We start from the raw sequence: 21,724 nt of genomic DNA, 5'->3' as shown, positions 1-21,724 counted from the left end.
TCCTTTGGACACCCCTGCACCTTTGAAATTGCATTCTCAATTTGCAATTCGCTAATTGCGATTCACAAATTGAGAATGTCTTCCCATTCATTCCTATGGGCCTCTAGCCCCATAGGAATGAATGGAGAGGTATTCCTTAATTGCGACTCGCAATTTGCGACTCGCAATTAAGGAATTTTAAGAAATCGGTATTTTTTAAGTGATTTCTTCTTGCATAGCCTTTTGCTATTCCTTATTAGCGATTCCTTATTTTTCGCTAATAAGGAATCGCAAAATGGATGCTTGATGCATCTGGGGGTTTATTCTGAAAGACGTTAGGAAGCAACCCTGTGCTCTCCATATCTGGTAGACAGTTTTGTCCAGTCCCAGGGGGAAGCCTGCATTCCCCAAAAGAGGGGTCATGGAAAATAGGTATGTAGTGAGGCCTTGGTAGCAGACTAAGAGGTCTCAGGTGTCTAATGTTACCCTGGCTATATGGGACGTATATACATTCTAGCACATTTGCCTCTTCTGAACCCAAAGGAACTTTCCCCAATAGGCGGGCCTTTAGATTGTGATCACTTATGTATCAAATCTTGTCATTTTCTCCCGAAAGCCACTCAATCACGTAACGTATCTATCTGGCTTCACAATAGTGGAGTCATTCTGGCAGACCAAGACATCCTTGTCTAGTGTGCGTTCTGCACGCACCAGAGTGCTTTTTATTTAAACCACCTGAGCCTACATTGCTCAAAGGCATGTTTCCCGTTTTTTTCAAAATCCCATCCCCAGACATGAATACAGAAATGAGTCTGCAATACAAAGTAGAGGCACCCGACCACATTACCACAAGTATTATTTAAAACACAGAAAAGAAAACGCCGCACCTTCGATTCCCTCAATTCTGCTATACATGCCTGGCGAAATCTATTGGATAGACAAGCGGGTGCGCTCATGTACTCCTCTCTGATCCCCCGAGAGTGGTGCACCAGGCTCTACAGAGGGAAGGCATCACGGAAGTGGGGGACTTGTTCCGAGAAGGGGTGCTGCGCAAATGCGAAGATATATAAGCGGAGGGGCATGCACATTCGAAAATTGACTAATATCAGTATTTTAGAGTCCGACATGCGCTACAAGAGCTATTAGTCGAAGATCTGCAAGAGCCGGCAGAGGTGTTAGCACTTACTCACATTATCCACTCTCACACCCCATCTAAATTGATTGTTAAAATCTACAGCTTTACGCAAAAACAAACAAACAGAAGATCATAATTTTTTAAGTGGGAAAAGATTGGCAAAAACTTGTACCATAAATGATGACAGTTGAAGCTACTGCTGCTAGATGACAAGACAAATCTCACTAAATGGCAGACACCACCTTATTGACTTTAAATATATAAATAGGGTGTACTATGCACCAGACAGGCTATATAGATATGGCATAAGAGAATCAGCGACCTGCTATCGCTGCTCAAAGCCGAAAGCCAGGTTTCTGCATGTTGCCTGGCACTGCCCCAAAATCTCAGAGTTCTGGGAGAAAGTATTTCATACTCTTAATGACATCACTGGCCTCTCACTTATCCCTGACCCCTTCCTCGCATTACTGGGATATGATAGAAGAATTGGTAAGAGTGCACGGCTCCTGGTGGTAACTAGTCTGCTTCTAGTCAAGAGACGAGTGGCAATGCCCCGGTTACTTACCGGTAATCTTCATTACTCCGAGTATAGTCTTCCTCGCCACATGACTTTACAAAGTGAGCTTCAGCTCCACACCAGAACCCTTCAAAGCAAAAAATCAGCCTCCCATGCCTCCCATCCCTTCCCAAGATGGCCGACCCATTACCACCTGACCTCTATAAGAGGCGGGCCGGCCCAACCCATCAGCTTGAAACTACCAAGCACAAACATGAAGCTGATAGCCAGACAGGGAGGGAGGGATGGGAACACATGTGGCGAGGAAGACTATACTCGGAGTAATGAAGATTACCACTAAGTAACCGGGGCATGGGGGCGCTAGAGGGCGCACGAGCGGAATGGCCGCTTGATTCAGTGGCTCCCGTGCCTTGGTCAATAATCCTCCTTTTAATCCTACGTTACGGGGTGCAGACCCGCCAAGTGAACCCGTCGCTGCCAGCAGGCTATATCCCTCTACCTCCGCTCAAACTTTGGGACTGCTACCGACTCCAGGGCCGAAGATCTGATGACCGCTGTGACGGCCGAGACCTGCACTAACATCTCCGGAAGAGGAGCGCGGGGGGCGGCGATTTACGCAAGGCCGCGGTCGGCCGCGAGGGACTAGGCCGCACTGCCGGAAGACTGCCTGAACTCGCGGAGGAAGCCCCGCGCTGCAGTTTTGTTCGGAAAGGAGCTGCGGACGGTCCGATACTGGCGCCGACCCCCCTGCTGACGACGGCCCTCTGCAACCGGACAGGAGGTGAGACCTCCGTGATTCACCCGGCAGGAAGGGGGGTGAAGTGGGGGCCGGAGTCAGCCTGGGGAAGATCCCGACCCATCGTCCTGCTGGGGTTGACACGGTGCTGCGGCTGAGCTATACGCACCTAAGGCCCTGTACAGAGGAGAAGTTCCACGCTGGAGGACGCCATAGCTCCTATGGGCCCAACGCATTGGAGGGTGTAGAGATTTTTATGCTAGCACATTTGCCACACGATACCCCCATCAGACAATGCCTGATATTCCAGTAAAAGTGCTGTAACCTGGATATTACTTTGCCTGCACCACGAATTCAGGACTACTGTGTTGTCAGCCAGACTGCAGGGCCTCACTGTTTCTTCCTAGCACGGGCGTCCTTGGGCTCGCGGGGGCGACGCAAGTCGGGCGCCCTACTTCTACTAGACACTGCAGCGCGCGGCCCTGCCGACGGCTGCCTTGCCGGTGATTGCCGCGGCTGACCGTGACCCTCGCTGCCTGGCGACCCGCCTGCGGCCTCCGAAGAATCGCCAGACCGCTTGGGCGCGTGGTATCTGCGGCCTATCCCCCTTCGCGGTCATGGGGCGCCCCGATGGACGTCAGGCGAAGCTGAGCTTTGACGGCGCCAAAAAGGGTACGAAATTGGTGCCTAACGACCCTGGACCCAGTGGGACGCCTCCGGCGACCGCTCCACCCCCCCCTACGGACCTGGATTTCCGAGCCCTATTTCAGGAAATGAGGCAGGGATTCACGACAGTGGTTGAAAAAGTCGATGGGGTCACTGCTCGTTTAGACGCCTTGGTCCACAAGGTGGATCGGCATGAGGAGAGGCTCACGACTGCAGAACAGCGAATATCTAGTGCCGAGGATACTGCCGCATCGCATACGACGCAATTAGCGCGAATGGACAATTTACTCCGGATTATAGCGGCGAAGAATGAAGACTTAGAGGCCCGTAGCCGTCGCAACAATATACGCGTCACAAATGTGCCGGAATCTACCAACACGGGCAGGATGGAACTTTTCATTGAGAAATTGCTTAAGGAGACCATCGGTGAATGTGCTTTCTCTGCCCAGTTCATCGTAGAACGGGCGCATCGTTCTCTTGCGCCTGTACCCAAGCCGGGACTGCCGCCTCGGCCTATTATTGCCAGACTACTAAATTATCGCGACCGCGATACAGCACTGAGAGCAGCCCGAACTCAACGTAACTTGCAGTACAATGGAATTGCTTTTTCCATCTATCCGGACTTTACACCGTTGGTGCAAGAGGAGCGACGCAAATTCCTGCACGTGAAGAAAAAACTGCGTGAAGCCCAAGTGGACTATGCTCTCTTATACCCGGCGAAACTACGCATCACTCTTCAGGGACGGCAAAGATTCTTCACCAACCCGCAAAAGGTGGAAGACTTCCTGAAAACACTCCGCAGGGAGCGACAAGAGAACCGGAATGTTGCAGAAGAGCTAGAACGTGATGATCTGCCACCAGAACAGGGCGAATGACAGTTGTCCCCGGTGGCCCGGTAGGCCGTTCACTCTAATTGGTTGGACATTCACTTAACATGTGGACTGTGGCGCCTGCACTGGACACGGTCACCAACGTAGCATGGCAACTGCACACCTGTGGTAATGTACGCCAAGGCCCACTCTCTCCGCTCTAGGCTCCACCAAGGGCGGTACGAACTGGAGCCGGGAGCCGAGAGTTGGCTGTGCGCACTCTATGTTTTACCCCCCCCAGGGTACTCCCCTTTAAGCTGTTACTAATTGTTTGGTTACTCCACGGGTTAGGGGTGGTAGGGAGGGGTGGGAAAAGATGGGTGGGACTCATTGGCTACTGGCATGATTGGTATGCTGGGGTGGGAGGGGGGTTGGACTGTTTTTTGTTGAGGCTTTACTTCCTTGAATGTTGTAGGCGAGTTGTACGAGGTTCTGCATGGTCCTTACGAACAGTCAATGGCGGAGAGCCGCTGCAGACCCTGGCTTTATGCTTTGGTTGTTACTACTACTATTGCTTTGAAATGCGAAATGTCCCTACCTACTGCTAATGCAAATTTAAATTGTTTGTCCTGGAATATCCGGGGGCTGAACGATGCTAGAAAATGTCGAAATGTTCTTGCCAGTCTCGATAGGCACCACGCTCAGGTGGTTCTGTTGCAGGAGACTCATTTGCCGCTGCGAGATGGGGCCACCTTTGCTAGTAGGTGGGCTGGAAACCGGGTTTTTTCTTCTTACTCCACATATGCGAGGGGGGTAGCTATCCTTGTGGCCCGAACCGTACCATTTCACAAGTATGGAGAACTTGCTGATAAGGAGGGACGATATGCACTCTTATGGGGCAGATTGGGCCGAGACACTTACACATTTGTGGTGGTTTATGCACCGAATATAGATACACCTGCTTTTTTTACAGCTCTGTGGGGCAAGATTCTGACTGCGGGATCCCGGCACATCATTTGGGGAGGTGATTTCAATCTGGCACTTGTGCCACACTTAGACAGAGCTGATGGGGTGTGCTCCTACAAACCTAAAGCTCGGGAGGCGCTGGAGGGGGTGATTGATGAGGGGGTCCTTCTGGATGCCCGGAGGCACGTACACCCAGTGGGGAGAGAGGGCACACATTTCACCTCACACACGGGGACATGGGCACGTTTGGACTTTTTTCTGATTTCCAGGGGGGTTGCCGCGGAGCTGGAGGGGGTGTCTCACCTGCCTAGGACGTACTCTGACCACAGCCCCGTAGTCCTTCGCTTTCGGGTTCCTGGGTGGGATGACCAACGTCCTCATTGGAGACTCCGCCCAGAAATTTTGTTGGATGTTCTATTTCAGACCGAATTGGGAGAGGAGATAGCTGCTTTTTTCCCCAGAAATAAAGGATCTGTAGACTCTGTGGAGCATATTTGGGAAGCGTTCAAAGTCACTATAAGGGGCTATTGTATATCCAAGAGCAGTGGGGTCTTACGAGATATCCGTCGCACTATTAGCACACTGGAGAATGAGCTGGGCATACTAGAACGCCGCATGGTGGATGACCCTAACCCGGTATTACATGCTACCTTTAGGGAAACACTGTCCAAATTTGAAGAGGAGGCTACCAGAGAGACTAAATTCCGTGGCAAATACTGGCAGGCCCGAAAATACTGTGAGGGAGACAGGCCTGGGAGGGTATTGGCTGCACTTACTCAACCAACACGAGATCGCAATATCATATTTGAACTCACAGACACGAATGGCACCACACTCAGAAACTCGGACGACATACTCACTACCTTCACGACACATTACCTCTCATTATACACCTCTACTGTGGGGAACACACCATCTTATACTGACTACCTGAAGGATGTAGCATTATGTTGGCTTAGCGATGGTGACAGGGCCTTTCTAGCTGCGCCTTTCGAGCTCGATGAGATCCGGGATGCCATCATGTCTCTCCAGAACGGTAAAGCTCCTGGCTTAGATGGCGTTCCTGCCGAATTTTATAAAGCATACATTGACATCATGGCCCCCGTTCTGCGTGAGGTTTACACAGAATCCCTCGACGAAGGGGTCCTGCCCTGCTCTATGCGTGAGGTCGTCATCACGTCCCTGTTGAAGCCTGATAAGGATCCCAGCTCCTGCAATTCATATCGCCCACTTTCCCTCCTAAACTGCGATGTGAAGATACTAGCTAAAGTCCTGGCCACTCGACTATCGCTGTTAATGACCAGAATTGTCCTACCTGATCAGTCTGGATTTGTTGCAGGCCGCTCCACATCGCACAACCTCCGCACCCTGTTTTCCCTTCTAAGAACCGTACATCCCGACATGCCTGTCGCAGCAATCTTCCTTGACGCGACCAAGGCGTTTGACTCAGTTGAATGGCCCTATTTGTTCTCGGTCCTGACGCGCATGGGATTCCCACCCTTGTTCATGTCCTGGATACGCCTACTCTACACCCGACCTACGGCGCGAGTGCTGATCAATGGCCGCCTATCGCAGTCCATTGACATTACTAGAGGCACACGCCAGGGTTGCCCGCTCTCGCCCTTATTATTTGCCATAGCTGTGGAACCACTGGCCTGCCGTTTACGTCAACTTCATCGGGACGGCGCGGTCCAATGCCTACAGCGACAAATTGATGTGTCCCTCTACGCGGATGACATCACGCTATATGTCAAGCACCCTGAGATAAACCTCAATCCTTTGCTCAGAGAGTTCATCGTATTTGGGAACATGTCCGGAGTACACATTAACTGGTCCAAGTCCCAATTTTTTCCCCTTACTAAGGCAGTGAGCGATTTCCCTCTGGACTATCCACTAGAATGGTGCCGGACGGATCTCCGTTACCTGGGGATACGTATTTCCCGAGACAGGGAGGAGACGCTACGAGCCAATTACGGTGTTGCTATCACGAACCTAACTGCCACTGTAGACCGCTGGCTCACCCTGCCGCTGTCTATGGCAGGCAGGCCGTCCCTAATTAAAATGGTTATCCTTCCCCGATTCCTCTACCTCTTTATCAACATACCCTATTTCCCCGGCGCTTTTTTTTTAAGACGCTAAGGACTGAACTGCGCAGACTTTTTTGGGGAGGCAAGCAATCACGGCTTCAATGGGCTACACTGACCTTACCCTATGACAAGGGAGGTTTCGATATACCGGACTTCGAGAAATACTACCAGTGCGCTCAGGCACACTTTGCCTACCAAAGGATGGCTCCCACTCCTTACATGCCGCATATAGCGGTGGAGGACTGGATAGTGCGGCCCCTCCCGTTGTCAGGGTTGCTCCTTTGCCCGGAATCATCCATAACCACGCCGCATACATCTGTTTCATGCACGATGGATGCGTGGCGGCGAATTGCCAGAAGCTTAGTATGCCAGCTACCTTATTCGCCGAAATTACCGCTTACCTATCATCCGGAGCTCACGTTACTACAGGAGCAGGGATTCCGTGTGCTGTGCACTACACTACGTATCTCCTGTTGGGGCGACCTATTTGTCAATGGGCAATTTAAAACGTTGGACCTTTTCTTCCGATCATATGTCTACACCCCACTAGATCTCTTTTATTACGTGCGGCTACGCGCAGGGATGCGGGACATTCTCCCCAAATTTCCTGACGAACCTGAGATACTCCCCCCGCTCCACTTTCTACTGAACTCTCGAGATGGGAAGCACTTGGTGTCTGGCCTCTACAGTCGGCTCAGGAACGCAGCGCTGACACGGGACTCCAATGCCCGGGAGAGCTGGGCGACTGACTTGGCTGCAGACATTACTGATGAACAGTGGCACTATTGCAGCGCGCTCACCTCTCGCCTATCTGCCAGCAGCAGATTCCAAATTATACATTATAAATATCTACAACGAATTTACTATACACCGGTGCGCAAATTCAGATTTGGATTGGCGGATAGCGACCGCTGCATGCGATGCAATGCCAGTCATGCAGATATCCTACATTTGGCGTGGGAATGCCCGCAAGTGGTGCAATATTGGCAGCAGGTAGCGGATGCCCTTACAAATATGACGGGCGCCACGGTGCCTGTAGACCCCTTGGTGACGATACTTGGATACACGCAACAGATCCCTAGCTCTTACCGGAAGTTTGTCGACATCGCGTTGCTGTTGGCTAAACGCTAGGTAGCCTGTCGGTGGGGCCGAGGCAGAGCGCCTAAATTCAAGACCTGACTGGCAGACCTGACTTATTGTCAAGACCAATACAACACGTTTGCTGAATTATTACCTACATCCTGTAAACCCAGAGACGTATGGGGCCCCCTAGTATGCTACATGCTCCAAAGATCGGCTGCAGACGACGCACCAGAGGGGGACACTGTTCCTTCTTGAGACCACACGGGCCGAACCAGCAATAGCCTTGCACTCTAACTGCAACACTCCCATGTCATAGCTATTAGCACAGAACATGCCCCTTATAATGCATATTGACTAGAATAATCAACTCACATGCCTGTAGACACATCCTACATCTCGACACGCTACATATGACACGGGGATCCGGTCATAGTCTCCGGACTCACTAGGGACCCTAACAAACCACGGCTCTCTTAACACTAGACTGTACATTGCATCGGTTACCTGTACTACCTCACCACTTAGCCGATTATTATGTCTTCTCTTACCTTTCAAGGACGATAGAACTGCCTCTTAGGTTCTTCCATGTTGGGAATTTTTTTTTTTTTGTTTGTAAATGTTGTTATTTCACTATGAGTTGAAATGAAAACTACTGTTCTGCTGCAGCACATCCTCTAAATACCCTACGACGCCGAATGGCCTTATTCTTCTCCTATCTGCTTATACATCGCCGTCGGGCCCCAGGGATGCCGACTTCAGGGCTGTGTTTATACCTGTATACTACGCTGCCGGCCTCCGGGTTGTGGGCACTAACAGCTGTGTACCTTGGTCTATATTATGTAATAAAGCAGTGTTGAACCTCAAAAAAAAAAAGTAACCGGGGCATTACCTCCTCGTTAGTTTTCCTCGCCACATGACTTTACAAAGTGAGCATATACCAAAGCCAAGCGGCTTCATGGAAACTCACAAGAAACCAACAGACCAGGAAGGGACCCCCACGGAAGAGGGCAAAAACCAACAGGTCAGCGAGTGGAAGAACCACCCCAGAGAGAGGCAAGCACGAGCAGGAAGACCAGCTCGGGACAGAAAAACACCATGAGGGTCGAAAAAACCAGACCCCAAAAGACACGAAGCGCCCACAGAAAACGTGCCCCAACCAAAGAACAAAGAAGGCACGGTACCAGCCCACACGGAGCCAAAAAGCAACCGCAAACAGGCCCATGAACAGAAAGCAGCCAGCAGGACCAAACACGCCAAGACCGCCCAAAGGACAGCCGAAAGCGAGAGGGGAGCAAAAACCCAAACAGACCATGAGCCACCGGGGCACCACAGGAACCGAAGAACAGAGGGCAACCCCACCACAGAGACCCAACGAAAAGGCCACAGCAGCAGGAGACACAGGGCGACCGAAGCCCACATCCCCACGGACGGTGGACCACCAACAGCGAGAGAGCCTAACCACCCCAAAACCAAAAAACGGAGGGGAGGAGGAAACAAAACCACCAGATCCGGCAGCAAACAGGGGCAGAAGCAAAAGGAACCAGAGGGAACCCAGAGAGAAGAGTCAGAGGCCAGATCCACAAGGCCTAAGAGACAACAAACGCCCACCCAGAGAAGAAGCGGACCATAAAAGGAAGCCCGCAGCCACACAGGACATGAAAGCACACCCCCCCAGAGCCCGCCAGCCGTCCCACCCGGTGACCGCAGGGCCCAAACAAGAAAGCCCGCTAGAGCAGGGCAAAAAGCAGAAAAAAGGAGGGGGCGCAGGGTAGAACTCCCAAGAGCTCGCATGCACCAGGAGCCCGCAAGAGCAGAGCCGTGAACCCAAAGGGAAAGAGCGAGGGCCAGAAGGCAGGGGGAACCAGAGAGAGAGCCCCTGGAGCAGGGCCTCCCCACAGGGCACAGGGACCTGCTGGACACCACCAGGGTGGAAAACCCAGACAAGAATAGCCAGAGGGCCACACTAACCCAGACGAAAGGGGACAGCCACCCAAGGCAGGAGAACAATCACAAGAAGGGAGGAGACCAAAGGAAGGACTCCAGCACGCCCATGCGGCCAGCCAAGACCATGGCGACCAAGTAAAACCACCTCGAAGGCGAGGAACCACGGATCCACCTACCGAAGAGGCCCAAAAGGGAAGACCCTGCAGAGCCCGCAGGACCGAGGGAAGAACCCAGTGAGGGGCCAGGCACACAGCCCGAGCCCCCGCAGAGAACAGCTCCGCAGCAAGGAACCAGACCCAATAAGCCAGGAACGCCGGAAACCAGTGTCAAGGAGAGCATAGAAGATGGACAGAAAGCAGAACAACGTCATGCAATCACCCCAGCACAAGAGAACTGGGTCCAAGCCACCTCACACAAATGCCCACCATGCCAATCCAGCGAGGAACAGTAAAAAAAACACCACCAGGGAACACCAGCCAAAACACGCGCACGGGAGTGTGTGGGGAATACCACATCGCACACCACTGGCAAACTGGCAACGCCAGAGCCTCAGGAGGCAACAGAAGCGAACACGCACCACGGGCACCCGCTGACAATGTGAACCACACAGGAGGAAGAGGGCGCCCCCAGCAGGGAGCAGGGGACGCCCGTCGAGCAACAGAGCAGGAGGAGGAGGAGAAACCACCGCCAAGGCCCATGGAAGAAAAACCAGACTGTAACAACAGGAGCAAAAAACGAGGACCGCCCCAACAGACAAGCAGGCGCCCACAGCCCCCGGAAACCCCTAAGGCCACACCAACCAACAGCGCCCCCCAAACAGGAAAGCAAACCACCACGCGAAACCAGGAAAGCACACGTGGGAGACGAGGGAGGACCACAGGAACCCACTGGCAGGGGCAACATGGACGGAGCAACCGGAACAGTGTACAGCATGGACCGTCGGACAGACGCCAGCAAAAAGGGGGGGGGTTAGGGGGGAAAGAGGAGGGTGCCCCCACCAGTGCAGCAGAGAGGTAGCAGGGACCCAACAGGAACCCAGCACCAGCTCCGAGAAAAGAGAAGAAGACCCCCAGGAGCATAAACACCACATATAGAGAAAGTGTGAATGAAAAAAACACAGCACTACCAGGTGCGTCCCGAACCCACAACCCCTGCAAGGCACAGTACAAGCGCCACAGTAAAGTACCGTGAGCCCGTAACAAAAAGGACACAAATGCCACAGACACAACGTGAAGCATACCAGAAAAACAGAGGATCGTGGAACAGACCCAGGAACCAGGAATCCCAGTCTAAAAGCCTGCCCAACAATCAAGAAGCCCGAAGACTGTAAAAAAATACAAAGAACCATGCCGCGTTGGTCCAAGACAAAAGTGTAAAAAAGGAAAAACACAGCTCACAGATCCCAGGGAGACAGACCTCAAGAACCGCAGGAGGGCGGGGGAGACAGACGGACACTGACAGCGTGACCGGCTGCGGCATAAAACTTCAAAAGTTACCAGTCCCTACCCCTGAGACAGTTCAGAGAACCCTCAGAGCCGTGTAGCCGGTCAAATCCACAGACACGTAACCATGGTGGATCAGTCAGTCCTGCAGGACAGCTATGGCCACGCCCCACGGAGGGGGAGACAGAGAAAACGCGAAGACAAGCGGCACCCCGCCCCCTAGAAGCCCGGACAGCCCAGCAAGAAGAAAATCCGCAGGAGAAAAGCAGCGTCGGGGAAAGCACCCGCCCAGGCAAGCAGGTAAGCGCCCCTAGAGCCACGGGGGCGAGGCAGCTCAGCAAAGCCCGGGACCAGCAGGGAAACATACCAAAGACAAAAAAGAGGCACAGCCACGGAACGGTTAACGGCCAGCTAGACCCCCATGCCCAACATCCACGCAAAAATGCTAAGGAACGTCACAGCACAGTACGTGCTCTAAAAACCACCTCCACCCCAGAGTATAGCAAAGTAGAGCTGGCAACCCCTTGCGGGGGAAAGAGGCAGAGGCGCGCCCGGGGAAAGCCCAAGGGTCCGCCGGGCACCCCACCCCCAACACACATACAAGCCCCAAGCTGCCCCAAGCAGAGGAAGACCGGGGACTGCAGAGCGCCACCAACAGAAGGAGTGCACCCAGGGGGAGGGGAGGGAGAGAGGGGCGGGCAAGAGCGCAAAACACCACGCCCACGCGGACAAATGGAGAGAAACAACAAGGCCCCCAGGAAGAGCCCCATAACTCCACGTCCGGCCTCCTGTATACCCTGGGCTCGCTAAAGCAGAGCCTAACCTGCCCATGACCAGACACCGGGGGAAGAAAGGAGGAAGGTCCCAGAGCCCTAGGGCCCGCTAGAGCAGAGCCACCAACCAGGGGCCCCAGTTCCAGCTACAGCAGGAACAAACTTACCTGAAAGAAGCTCTGGAGAGAACTGCAGCGCAGAACGAAAAAAACAGGCTAATGGGTTGGGCCAGCCCGCCTCTTATAGAGGTCAGGTGGTAATGGGTCGGCCATCTTGGGAAGGGATGGGAGGCATGGGAGGCTGACTTTTTGCTTTGGAGGGTTCTGGTGTGGAGCTGAAGCTCACTTTGTAAAGTCATGTGGTGAGGAAGACTAACGAGGAGGTAATGCGGTGGACTAAAGGCCCAAACCCAACAATAGAAGAATGGCTCAAAGACATGATATACTGCAACACTCTGTCTGAGACATCCAGCAAATTACTACCCCTACAAAACCGACCCAAAGGCTTCTGGTACCTATTTCAACAATATTTGATAGGTAAAGAGAATGGGGAACATGAGGGCGTAAGCGACACTGAGTCAGGCATCAGACACGTAGATCAAGAGGTATTAGGGTAGTTAACATAGATAACTGAATGAGATAGCTGTGTATTAAGTAACTTCTTTATCAAATTTATCACAAAGGAGTATGTCCACAGGAGGCCTACCGACATTATAATTGCATATGGTATTCACTTATTTATTCCTGTGTGCTATATGCCTAATCCATTATATCTCGTACTGTACCCATAACTTGAACATGTATAACTGTATTTATGTGAGGTAAATTGAAAAGCAATAAAAAATGTTTTTAAAGTAGAGGTGTCTTCTTATATATTCATGTATGTAGCCGAGATGAACTTGAGAAGTCAGGTCTTTCAATGAAAGATTTTCCAGCTTAACATCATATCGTTCCATCAAATGTTGGTTGCAAACTGCAGTGCAGTATCAGCGCTACGCTCAATATGCCTTAAAGTATAGAGCAATTTCAAACTAATTTGAAAAGAAGACGAGTTCAGCACCATAACATTTTTCAGTGCAGCACAGTAGTGGTAGCAGTGTCATTCCCTCAATATTGTATACAATAATTGTATATAAAAATATGCTATCTAAAGCGTTTTTGTACCCCACAAACATACATATTGTTATTATATCTGCAGTCAAAATTAGACAGTTTATATAAACCGCCCTTTTTAATATGACTCCGGAAGAAGATGGTCACTATTCATTGTTGTACCGTATTTGTAAACAAACAAGAAAATCACTTACATGCGAGAAGTTCAGCCCATTCAAAGGATGGCATTGTTCTTCAACTCTCTCCACTGCCCCAGTCCGCTTCCGTAAGCGCTCTGCCTCCTGGGCAAGATAAAGGTCAAGAACTGGCACACCTCGTGACTTTATATCCACTTCTGTCAGGGAGTTGACCATCAGCATCACCCACACAGGCCTTTTCCTCTCCCAGTTGCCCGCAATGGCATTAAACAGGTAGTCTGCATAGAGTCCCTTTCCCAGCTGGTCAGGGGTCATCCATGAAGGCATCATAAGCTTGACGTACTCAAGGTGGCGCTTCAGTCGACGGTAAATGTCCCGAGGAAGCACACTCTGCAGGTTCTCCCCTTGTGGCAGCATCTGGCAACTGGTGAGTGCGGAGATTGTGTACGGATCTGTCAGGTCTAGTTCAAAGTAGACAATATTGCTCTGCTGAAAGGCCTTCTTGGAGTTTTCTGGAATAAAGTCCCAGACTCGAGTGTAAGGCACGTGTATGGTTCCAAAGAAATAAGATGGAGGGTCTCTTTTTATCGTCCACAGAAAGGAGTTCAATTCACTTTGCTACGGAAAAAAATAAAGTAGGCATTTTGTTAAAGGAAAGTTATAAAAAATCACACCAAAATGTAATATTGTAAATACAATGTACGAAAAAACTGATTTAGTCAACGGTAATAATGACTACACTTGTCACTTGCCTTGCTGCCAATAACCTCAGGAGACATAAAGGGAGAGACAGAAAGAGAAAGAACATCTAGAAGCCATTTATTTATTTATTATTTAGTTTGGTTTGCGTAGCTTACACACATTGCCCTCCTCCCCCCTGCTCCTAAGATGCAAATATGAGCCTGACAAGGCGCCAAGAAGAAGATAAGGGGTCAAATCTGTGATGTCATCAGTGGTCATTGATGTCACGTGATGTCACTTCTGCTATCCAGGCATTTGGTCTTTTTGATAAAAACTCAAACCGGCCAACTGACAAAAATATCCAAATAACAGTACCTGGTCTGTCGACTTTACCTAGAAAAAATATATTTTTGGAAGTCTCTGCAATAATCTTTCCATCCGAAAACGTATCACACTAATATCCCTGCTCGTCGCCCACTTCCACACCCCTGGTACCAACACTGCCTAATCGACCCCAAACCTACTGTAAGGCCCCATGAATGGTTCATCCCCATCACGGTCATCAGTGACAGTCTTCAATCTCGGATGAGATAGGCACTGGTGTCCTTATGCCAAGCTCCTGAGTCAGATGGAGCGAAACACTCCTCAAACCTCTTGAAGAGCTTCGCATGTGTGCTTACAAAACAAGTAAGTTACCAGAAAATGCAAACGTTTACCACTATCTTTTTACGTTGCACAACTTGTATGCATTACTGCAAAATGCTAATCAATGACCTCGTAGAAACTGCAAAAGTGCGGTACGTAGCGCTATAAAAACAGTTATTATTATCCTTAGCATTACTATAAAGTACGAGAGCGGGGGCCTACTGTAATGCATGTGCCGCCTGAAGGCTTATCTATGAGTAAATAAAGCGCACATTTGGAAGCTCTGGTGGCGTTCTAGAGACTTTGGTGGCAAGGGACTGAGGGGAATTATTTCTTAATTCCTCCTTCCAACTGGACTGAGTCAGTTGTCGATTCAGAGTCTTGGTCCCCCCTGAGTTGAGGCGGGACTTCCTCGAGTCATAGGTCTGCGTCCAGCCGCGGAGTCACTTCAAGGCATACTAGTACAGCAGTAGAGGATTCCAACACTCGGGCACACTTTGGAACAGAGCCTCAGTCAAGTGCAGAGTCACGGGAGAATTCAGTAGCAAGTGCCTTAAGACAGCAAAGTCTGCGCGGCACATGTTGGTCAAGGGCCACTGGGCTTGTCATGATACAAGTCCATTTGGGCACACTTGGGCAAGTGCCACATACTTTAACAGAACACTTCTTCGGTGCTGCACACCACTCGAGTACACTCAGGCAAGTGCCACGGATGCAAAAACAAAATCACTTCCGGCACTCGGGGTGAGTGGTAATATTAGCAAGTCTGCCACATCTGTGACTGAAGGGCTAATGGGGTGATCCGCTCAAGTCATTTGATAGTGCTGCGAATTCTCTGCTTCAGCGCTAGTGACTGGCTTTGAGCTAGGAGCACAACGACACCTTCATCAGTCTCTGGCAGTTGGACCCACAAGACCGGGGTCAACTGCTGTTGCCCACGCCAGTAGTCAGCTCCTCTTACAGGGTTGTCTCTTTCCTTCTCCGTTCTTCCAGGCAGGATTCTCTGGGGATTCCAAGCAGGCAAACAGCTCCTATTCCAGATAGGACTCCAGGGAATGTCCTCTCACAACTGGGAAGCTGGCTGTCAGGCAGACCTCAGTTCTGGTTGCAGTTGTCCTCTGGGTACTCTCTAGAGCACCCCGGGGAGCACCCCCTTCTTCAGCAATGAGAACTTGGAACTGGAACAACCGGGTCAACGGCTCCCTCTTTTATACAGGTATCGCAGACAGGGGATGCATATTCTCTGCCCTACCTCTCAGCAACAGTTCTTTTTTCATGTCTCCTTCTCATGCCATCTTCCATATGCAGCCCCTGTCTACAATGATGCTCCTTACAGCAGAGACATTTGCAGGTTGGAACACCCACAACAGAGGCACAAAAAGGAGAGAGCATTCTGCACCTGGCTATCAAGAGATGCACCTGTCAGTGATCAGGAAGAGAGACAAAAGGCTGACTACTTTCTAAAGGACCCTTCACATCCTGACAATAAGAATTGGAGTTCCAAGCATCACCCCTACCATCCAGCAACAGTATTCAGGTAGACTTATCAAAAGCTCAAGGGAGCAAAATGACCTAATAACATTTCACAGAGGAAGTCTGCCTCCTCTTTCCCCACAACAGTGTTTGGGTTTCCTCTCTCCAGACGCTTCCATTGCCTCGGAAAATACATTTACATCCGTCTTGGGCATATGAACAGGCCAGAGTCTTCCAAAATGGAACCTGCACCCCTTCTTCACTCTGGTTCATTCAGACACGATCTGTGCACCAGACACACCATACAAGTACATGCATGAGCTTGGGATAGCCGGAAAGGATCTGGGTTCACCCGTAGCAGAGGAACTTAACATGAGTACAGGAGTACATGAGAACTTTACATAGGCTAGTAAGCCGCCACTCCTGTAACACAGATAGCAAGCATCTGCAATGCAATAGGTCTCACATTTAAGCGAATTTTAGCTATTGGCATTATAAATGACAATGCCTATTATTTATGTTTTGGTTTTTAAAACATAAATAAAAGGCATTGTCATTTACAATGCCAATAGCTTAAACACTCGCAAATGCGAGACCTATTGCATTCCAAATGCTTGAAGGCATTGCTGAGTTGCCCCTTCTGTCTCCCATGGCCCTTGAAGAGCCCCCAGTTTGCTTTGATTTAAAGAAACAAGCCAGTGGTCACAACTTCGCATGAGAGACCCTCCTGCAGTAAGAGAAACTCATTAAAGAAAATAGTGCTTACAGACAAAAGAAGACGTACTGTGTAACAACCAAAGTAAAAGGGCAACTCCTCATGGGAGGTTACAAACGAAAACAAGGCAGTACCAAGGAGGGACTAACAAGCCTAATAACGAATCTCAAGCCAGCATTTACGAAGGACAATGAAACAAGCCAATGACAAATATGGGTGGAGAGTGGGCGGGGCTTCAAGTACATACTCCAATACAGGATGGCTCGCAGAGCAGCACATGCGCTGCCCAGGCTCGACCTGAAAAAGGCCTGGTCACATTAGGGTTTCTAAAAACACAGTAAGCTGCCATCAACATGCTATCCATGTGAACCCATGACAGGGACAGTTCTCCTCTGTCACTATATTGGGCGAACCTAGTGTGCCATTCCATGTCCAGGACAGGCCAAAGATCAGAGTCTCATTGAGGGACAGATCTAAACTTTCATGCACATGCTAGGTAAGGGAGAACAAAAGCCCCCAAACCAGGATACCAAATGCTCACAGTAATGCACTCAGACAGACGATGCAACTATACACCAAGAAGGGGGCATTCCCGTTCCAACTCCCATAATTCAGTAAAACATTATCTTATTGATTTGTACATTGAATCACATTATGTTGATTTGAAGTACAGTTCAACAAATATGATGCATGGAATCTAATTGTCTCACTTGTAATGCCTTTGCACTGGTGAAAATGTCTTATCAGGGTAGCAATTTTCTTTTCTTTTGTTCCTTTATTTTATTTTATCTGTTTATTTAAAAAGTTTTATATAGCGCTAATATCACCCTTGTGGGTATTAGAACGTTTTACAAATGATCAGAGAGCAGAGACAAATAGAACCAATAATATCATAGTCGAGAAAAATATGGGATATGGCAACTCCCCAAATAAGGAAGGGTACACCACAATGTCAGTACCGATAGATCAAAAACAATAACATAACAGGCGAGCAGTAGTCATGAGTGCAATTGGCGTGTCATGAAAGGTACGGAGCGAGGAGATCCTAGGATCTAGGGCATTACTTTGGAAAGTGATATTAAAATATTGGAGTGCTTGGAGCTCTTTTGAGAACAAAGGAGTGTCAAATGACCAATAACAGCAGCTATAGGCCTTCCGCTCCATTATTCACATGTTTTCTGTCTGTTCCCCATGTTTAGAACAATCTTCCCTTAGTGTGTGGAATGTTCTAAGACCACCAAAGACCATCTGCTTCATACATGTTGCTAAATACCCTCTAAACTGGTACAGACCCTAGCACCAGGTGAGAGCCCTTTTGGTTTAAGAGGGTATTTAATGACCAGTATAGCCTTAGGTAGCATGTCATCATGCAGTGCCTGAGACAGTAGGTCATTACCTAGTTGGACTTAATGAAAGACTGCCCCTCTTTCTACCTATGTATCACAGGTCCAAGTCTTCAGCACCTTCTTTGACTTCTGCTTCTTGCTACTGTCCCCATTATCTCTACTGGAAGCTGATAAATGAATCCACTGCATTCTGTTAAGAAATAATTCGTTGAACTTCTAATGAGTTCACATTCCCCTCGCGACTAATTTTTACCACATGGTCATGAATTAGTTTTGAGGCAATGCCTATTTTACAGTTGAAATGTAGGATCAGGAGGCACTGTGAAGAAGACATTGGGAGATTACGGTAGTCTTGAAGAAGAATTTATTGGTCAGGAGTTACAGAGACCCCATCCAGCACTCAACCCTCGCAACGGTCACTGACCAGTTGCTGGTATACCTAGACAACCTCCAGGTTGCACATTTCATGGTGGTAACTTAAGAAGCAAGAACTTAAAACAAGACACTACATCACCTTCGCCCCATTACTAACGAAGAAAAGAAATCACACACCCAGCAACATAACTGGAACAGTAAAAGAAACATCGCAAAATAAACACAGTAAACACACTGCAAACAGAGCAGTATAGTAAAGAAAACATTTAAAAATTAGCACAACAAAATGGTATGTCCAATTTAGCAAATTAAACATAGTCATCCAATTTAAGAGGCCGCCTTGCCACCCTGTGAGTCCTGAATTAGAAAACTCAATCACATCAGTGGGTTGACATCTGGCCACCCTGTTCAAGTTCAACACCCTGTAGTCACTGGTTTTGATGGCATTAACAACAACCTTTATCACCTTGAATGGTTTGCTGAACTTCGAGTTTCCTCTACTCAAACGAGGAGATCTGATTTTAACCCAATCACCAACAAATACAACATTGTTTTTGATCGCTTTTCGGTTATCAAATCATCTCTTCCTCTTTTCCATGACCATTCGTTCTCTCTCTCTCCAACCATCCACACCACCAACATTGCTGTCAATTAAGTATCTTTTTGCAAAGACCCATGAGGGACAAACTTCTGTGTTCACAACCCTTTTTCTGAATAAGTGGAAAGGAGATAACTCTGTAGGCGAATGCGGAGTAAACCTGTATTCTTTCACTTTTATCCTCATGGGCACCTCACAGTTCACGGCTGTCTTAACAGCTGTTGCAAAGTCTCCTTTGTAGGAGAGTAGGGTCTGCTTCCTATGGTTACCCCCAATTTTTGCTGTGATTCTCTGGTTTTTCGACTTTAGTATGGCTGTGGTCCTACTAATCAGGCCCACAGCCTAGATGTTCGCTCTCTAAATTGATACCATGTACTTTAGGTACATCCCAGATTGGTTACTGGGCCACCCTTGTGAGCCCCTGTATAGTGTAACCTAGCTACCCAGGGCATAGGTGCACCCTAGGCCTACCAGGGGCAGCAGTATGTATTGTGCCACACCTGGTTAGCCTTCCAAACTGACACCACAGGTCTGTGCTTACAGCCTGGGTAAGGTGGTGTAATCACCCCTTACTTAGATATAGTATATCTATATCTACCTTATATACCTTCCCTGGGTGAGGTAACACAAGTACTCGAGCTCCCATGGGTATTGACTCCCCAAGTGTCCTAGTCTAAAAGGGTTCCATCGCAGTTCACCTCCTTGTACCCTTAATCTTTAAAATGTTAACTTGTTTGTTCTCCATAGAAAGTCAATGGTAACCCGCGACTGTGTTTAGACACTGCACGCGTCTACCGTGGGCCTCCTACATCTTAACCTTTGGTTGTTCCTAGAAGCCCCAGGCCTGCTTTCTATTCCTCACGTGGTTATTATACCACTATGTTAGTATATGGTTTGTTAGGCCCCTAGGGCAAAACGTATACTGTGCAACTTATCGTGTGCTAATTAAGTTCCTCGTATTGTACTTTTACCTCTGACCTCATAAAGAGTCCAGAGGGGTTTTGTTTAGAATAAATACATATATATTTGATATATACCTTGGGTGGTGTGCTTTCATTTGGTACTCAAGAGATTATAAATGGTAAAACAACTTGCTTTCCTCGTCTCCAATGCTTAGCCTGAGGCTGCTCTCCACAGCCACCCCTAGGATAGCTTTCTATAAGGTTGACTTTATAACCTACCATCAATAAGGGTCGATTGCACTGGTACAAAGTGCCCACTAGAATAGTGGACATCATATACCAGGCCAATTTCTCACATTGGTGTGCAGCGGGTGGGATAAGAGCTTGCACTTGTTTTACCAAATAATCTTGAGAATATCATTTGAAAAATCACATTTAGGTACCTGTAGGTACATATAAATCAAGACTTATAATACATAAGTTCTACTGAACTTAGCAGGTGTAGGTGGTAAGGGCTTAGAACACTCTGACTACAACTTCTAGAGAGGTCCTAGTCGGAAACAAGTAGTGTAGGTAGGTGCACACACCACACCTCACTAGTCATGGCTTTAAGGGCAGGAGCTAGTGCCTCTCTGCCAGATGTCAGCAACGAGCAGACAACTAAATATGACACATTCACTTTTCAAGAATTAAGAGGATTGTGTGCCATAAGAAAATTAAAGCAAGTACAGAGTCCCACCACCCAACACCTGATAGATATCTTAGTGGCCGATGACTTAGCAAAAGCATCAGATCCAGGTAATCAGGCTGATAGGGATGGGGGCCATCCATCATCAGAAGAGGATCATAGTGGGGCTCCCCACCAGGGCTCTGAGGATGATGAGGATGCAGACCAGAATGTGGTTCCTGAACCCAATCTGGAAGACACAGGACTACCTGGAGATATGGATGGCCATAGTGGGCCTTCCTTCATCCCCCAAGAAGGTCTACTGGTGTACCTAGAAGATAGAGATCTCTCTCAGGAGAATCTCACCATTCTGGTTCATCAATAGGGTCCTCTGCCTTATCTCACAGAAGAACATCCCCTGAGAGAAGAGAGCATGAAGCTAGAATGAGAGAAGTCAAGCTTAGGATAAAGAGGCAAGAAGTTGCCCTTGAAAAAGTGACCCTAGCTCTTGAAAGAGAGAGAAAATTGTGTGGGCTAGATCCCACTGGTGGCAGCAAAATCCCTAGTGGTAGGGATAAGTCTTATGACCATAAAAACCTAAGCAAGATTGTCCCTCCCTACCAGAGTGGGGATGACATCCACACATGGATAACAGCTTTGTAGAGGGCCTGCAAAGTACAGCAGGTACTCCAGAGTCAGTGGGCAGCAATCTTGTGGCTCTCCTCTTCAGACAAAGGTAGAGACAAGCTCCTCACTGTCAGAGAAGAGGATGCTGACAATTATGTCCTGAAGAGTGCTCTAATAGATGGGTTTGACCTAACCACTGAGCAGTATAGGTTGCTGCTCAGAGATACCCAGAAGACACAGACTCAGGACTGGACAGGCTTTGTAGATTGTGCTACTAAGGCTCTGGAAGGCTGGCTACTGGGCAGTAAA

The 21,724-nt window shown here is 49.1% G+C and overlaps 1 protein-coding gene across 2 annotated transcripts in view; it reads right to left on the bottom strand.

Annotated features, from left to right (window-relative positions):
- Positions 1-21,724, bottom strand: part of TRABD2A (TraB domain containing 2A) — a 1,184,208-nt gene that overhangs the window by 980,294 nt on the left and 182,190 nt on the right. For both annotated transcript variants that reach the window (XM_078677534.1, XM_078677533.1), the window contains exon 2: positions 13,444-14,004. In XM_078677534.1, coding sequence (XP_078533660.1) covers positions 13,444-14,004 — 561 coding nt within the window. The remainder of the gene's footprint in view (positions 1-13,443; positions 14,005-21,724) is intronic.

The sequence above is a fragment of the Lissotriton helveticus genome, chromosome 2_1 (genome assembly GCF_964261635.1).
Source record: "Lissotriton helveticus chromosome 2_1, aLisHel1.1, whole genome shotgun sequence".
NCBI lineage: Eukaryota > Metazoa > Chordata > Amphibia > Caudata > Salamandridae > Lissotriton > Lissotriton helveticus.
This window is presented reverse-complemented; position numbering and strand designations above follow the sequence as displayed.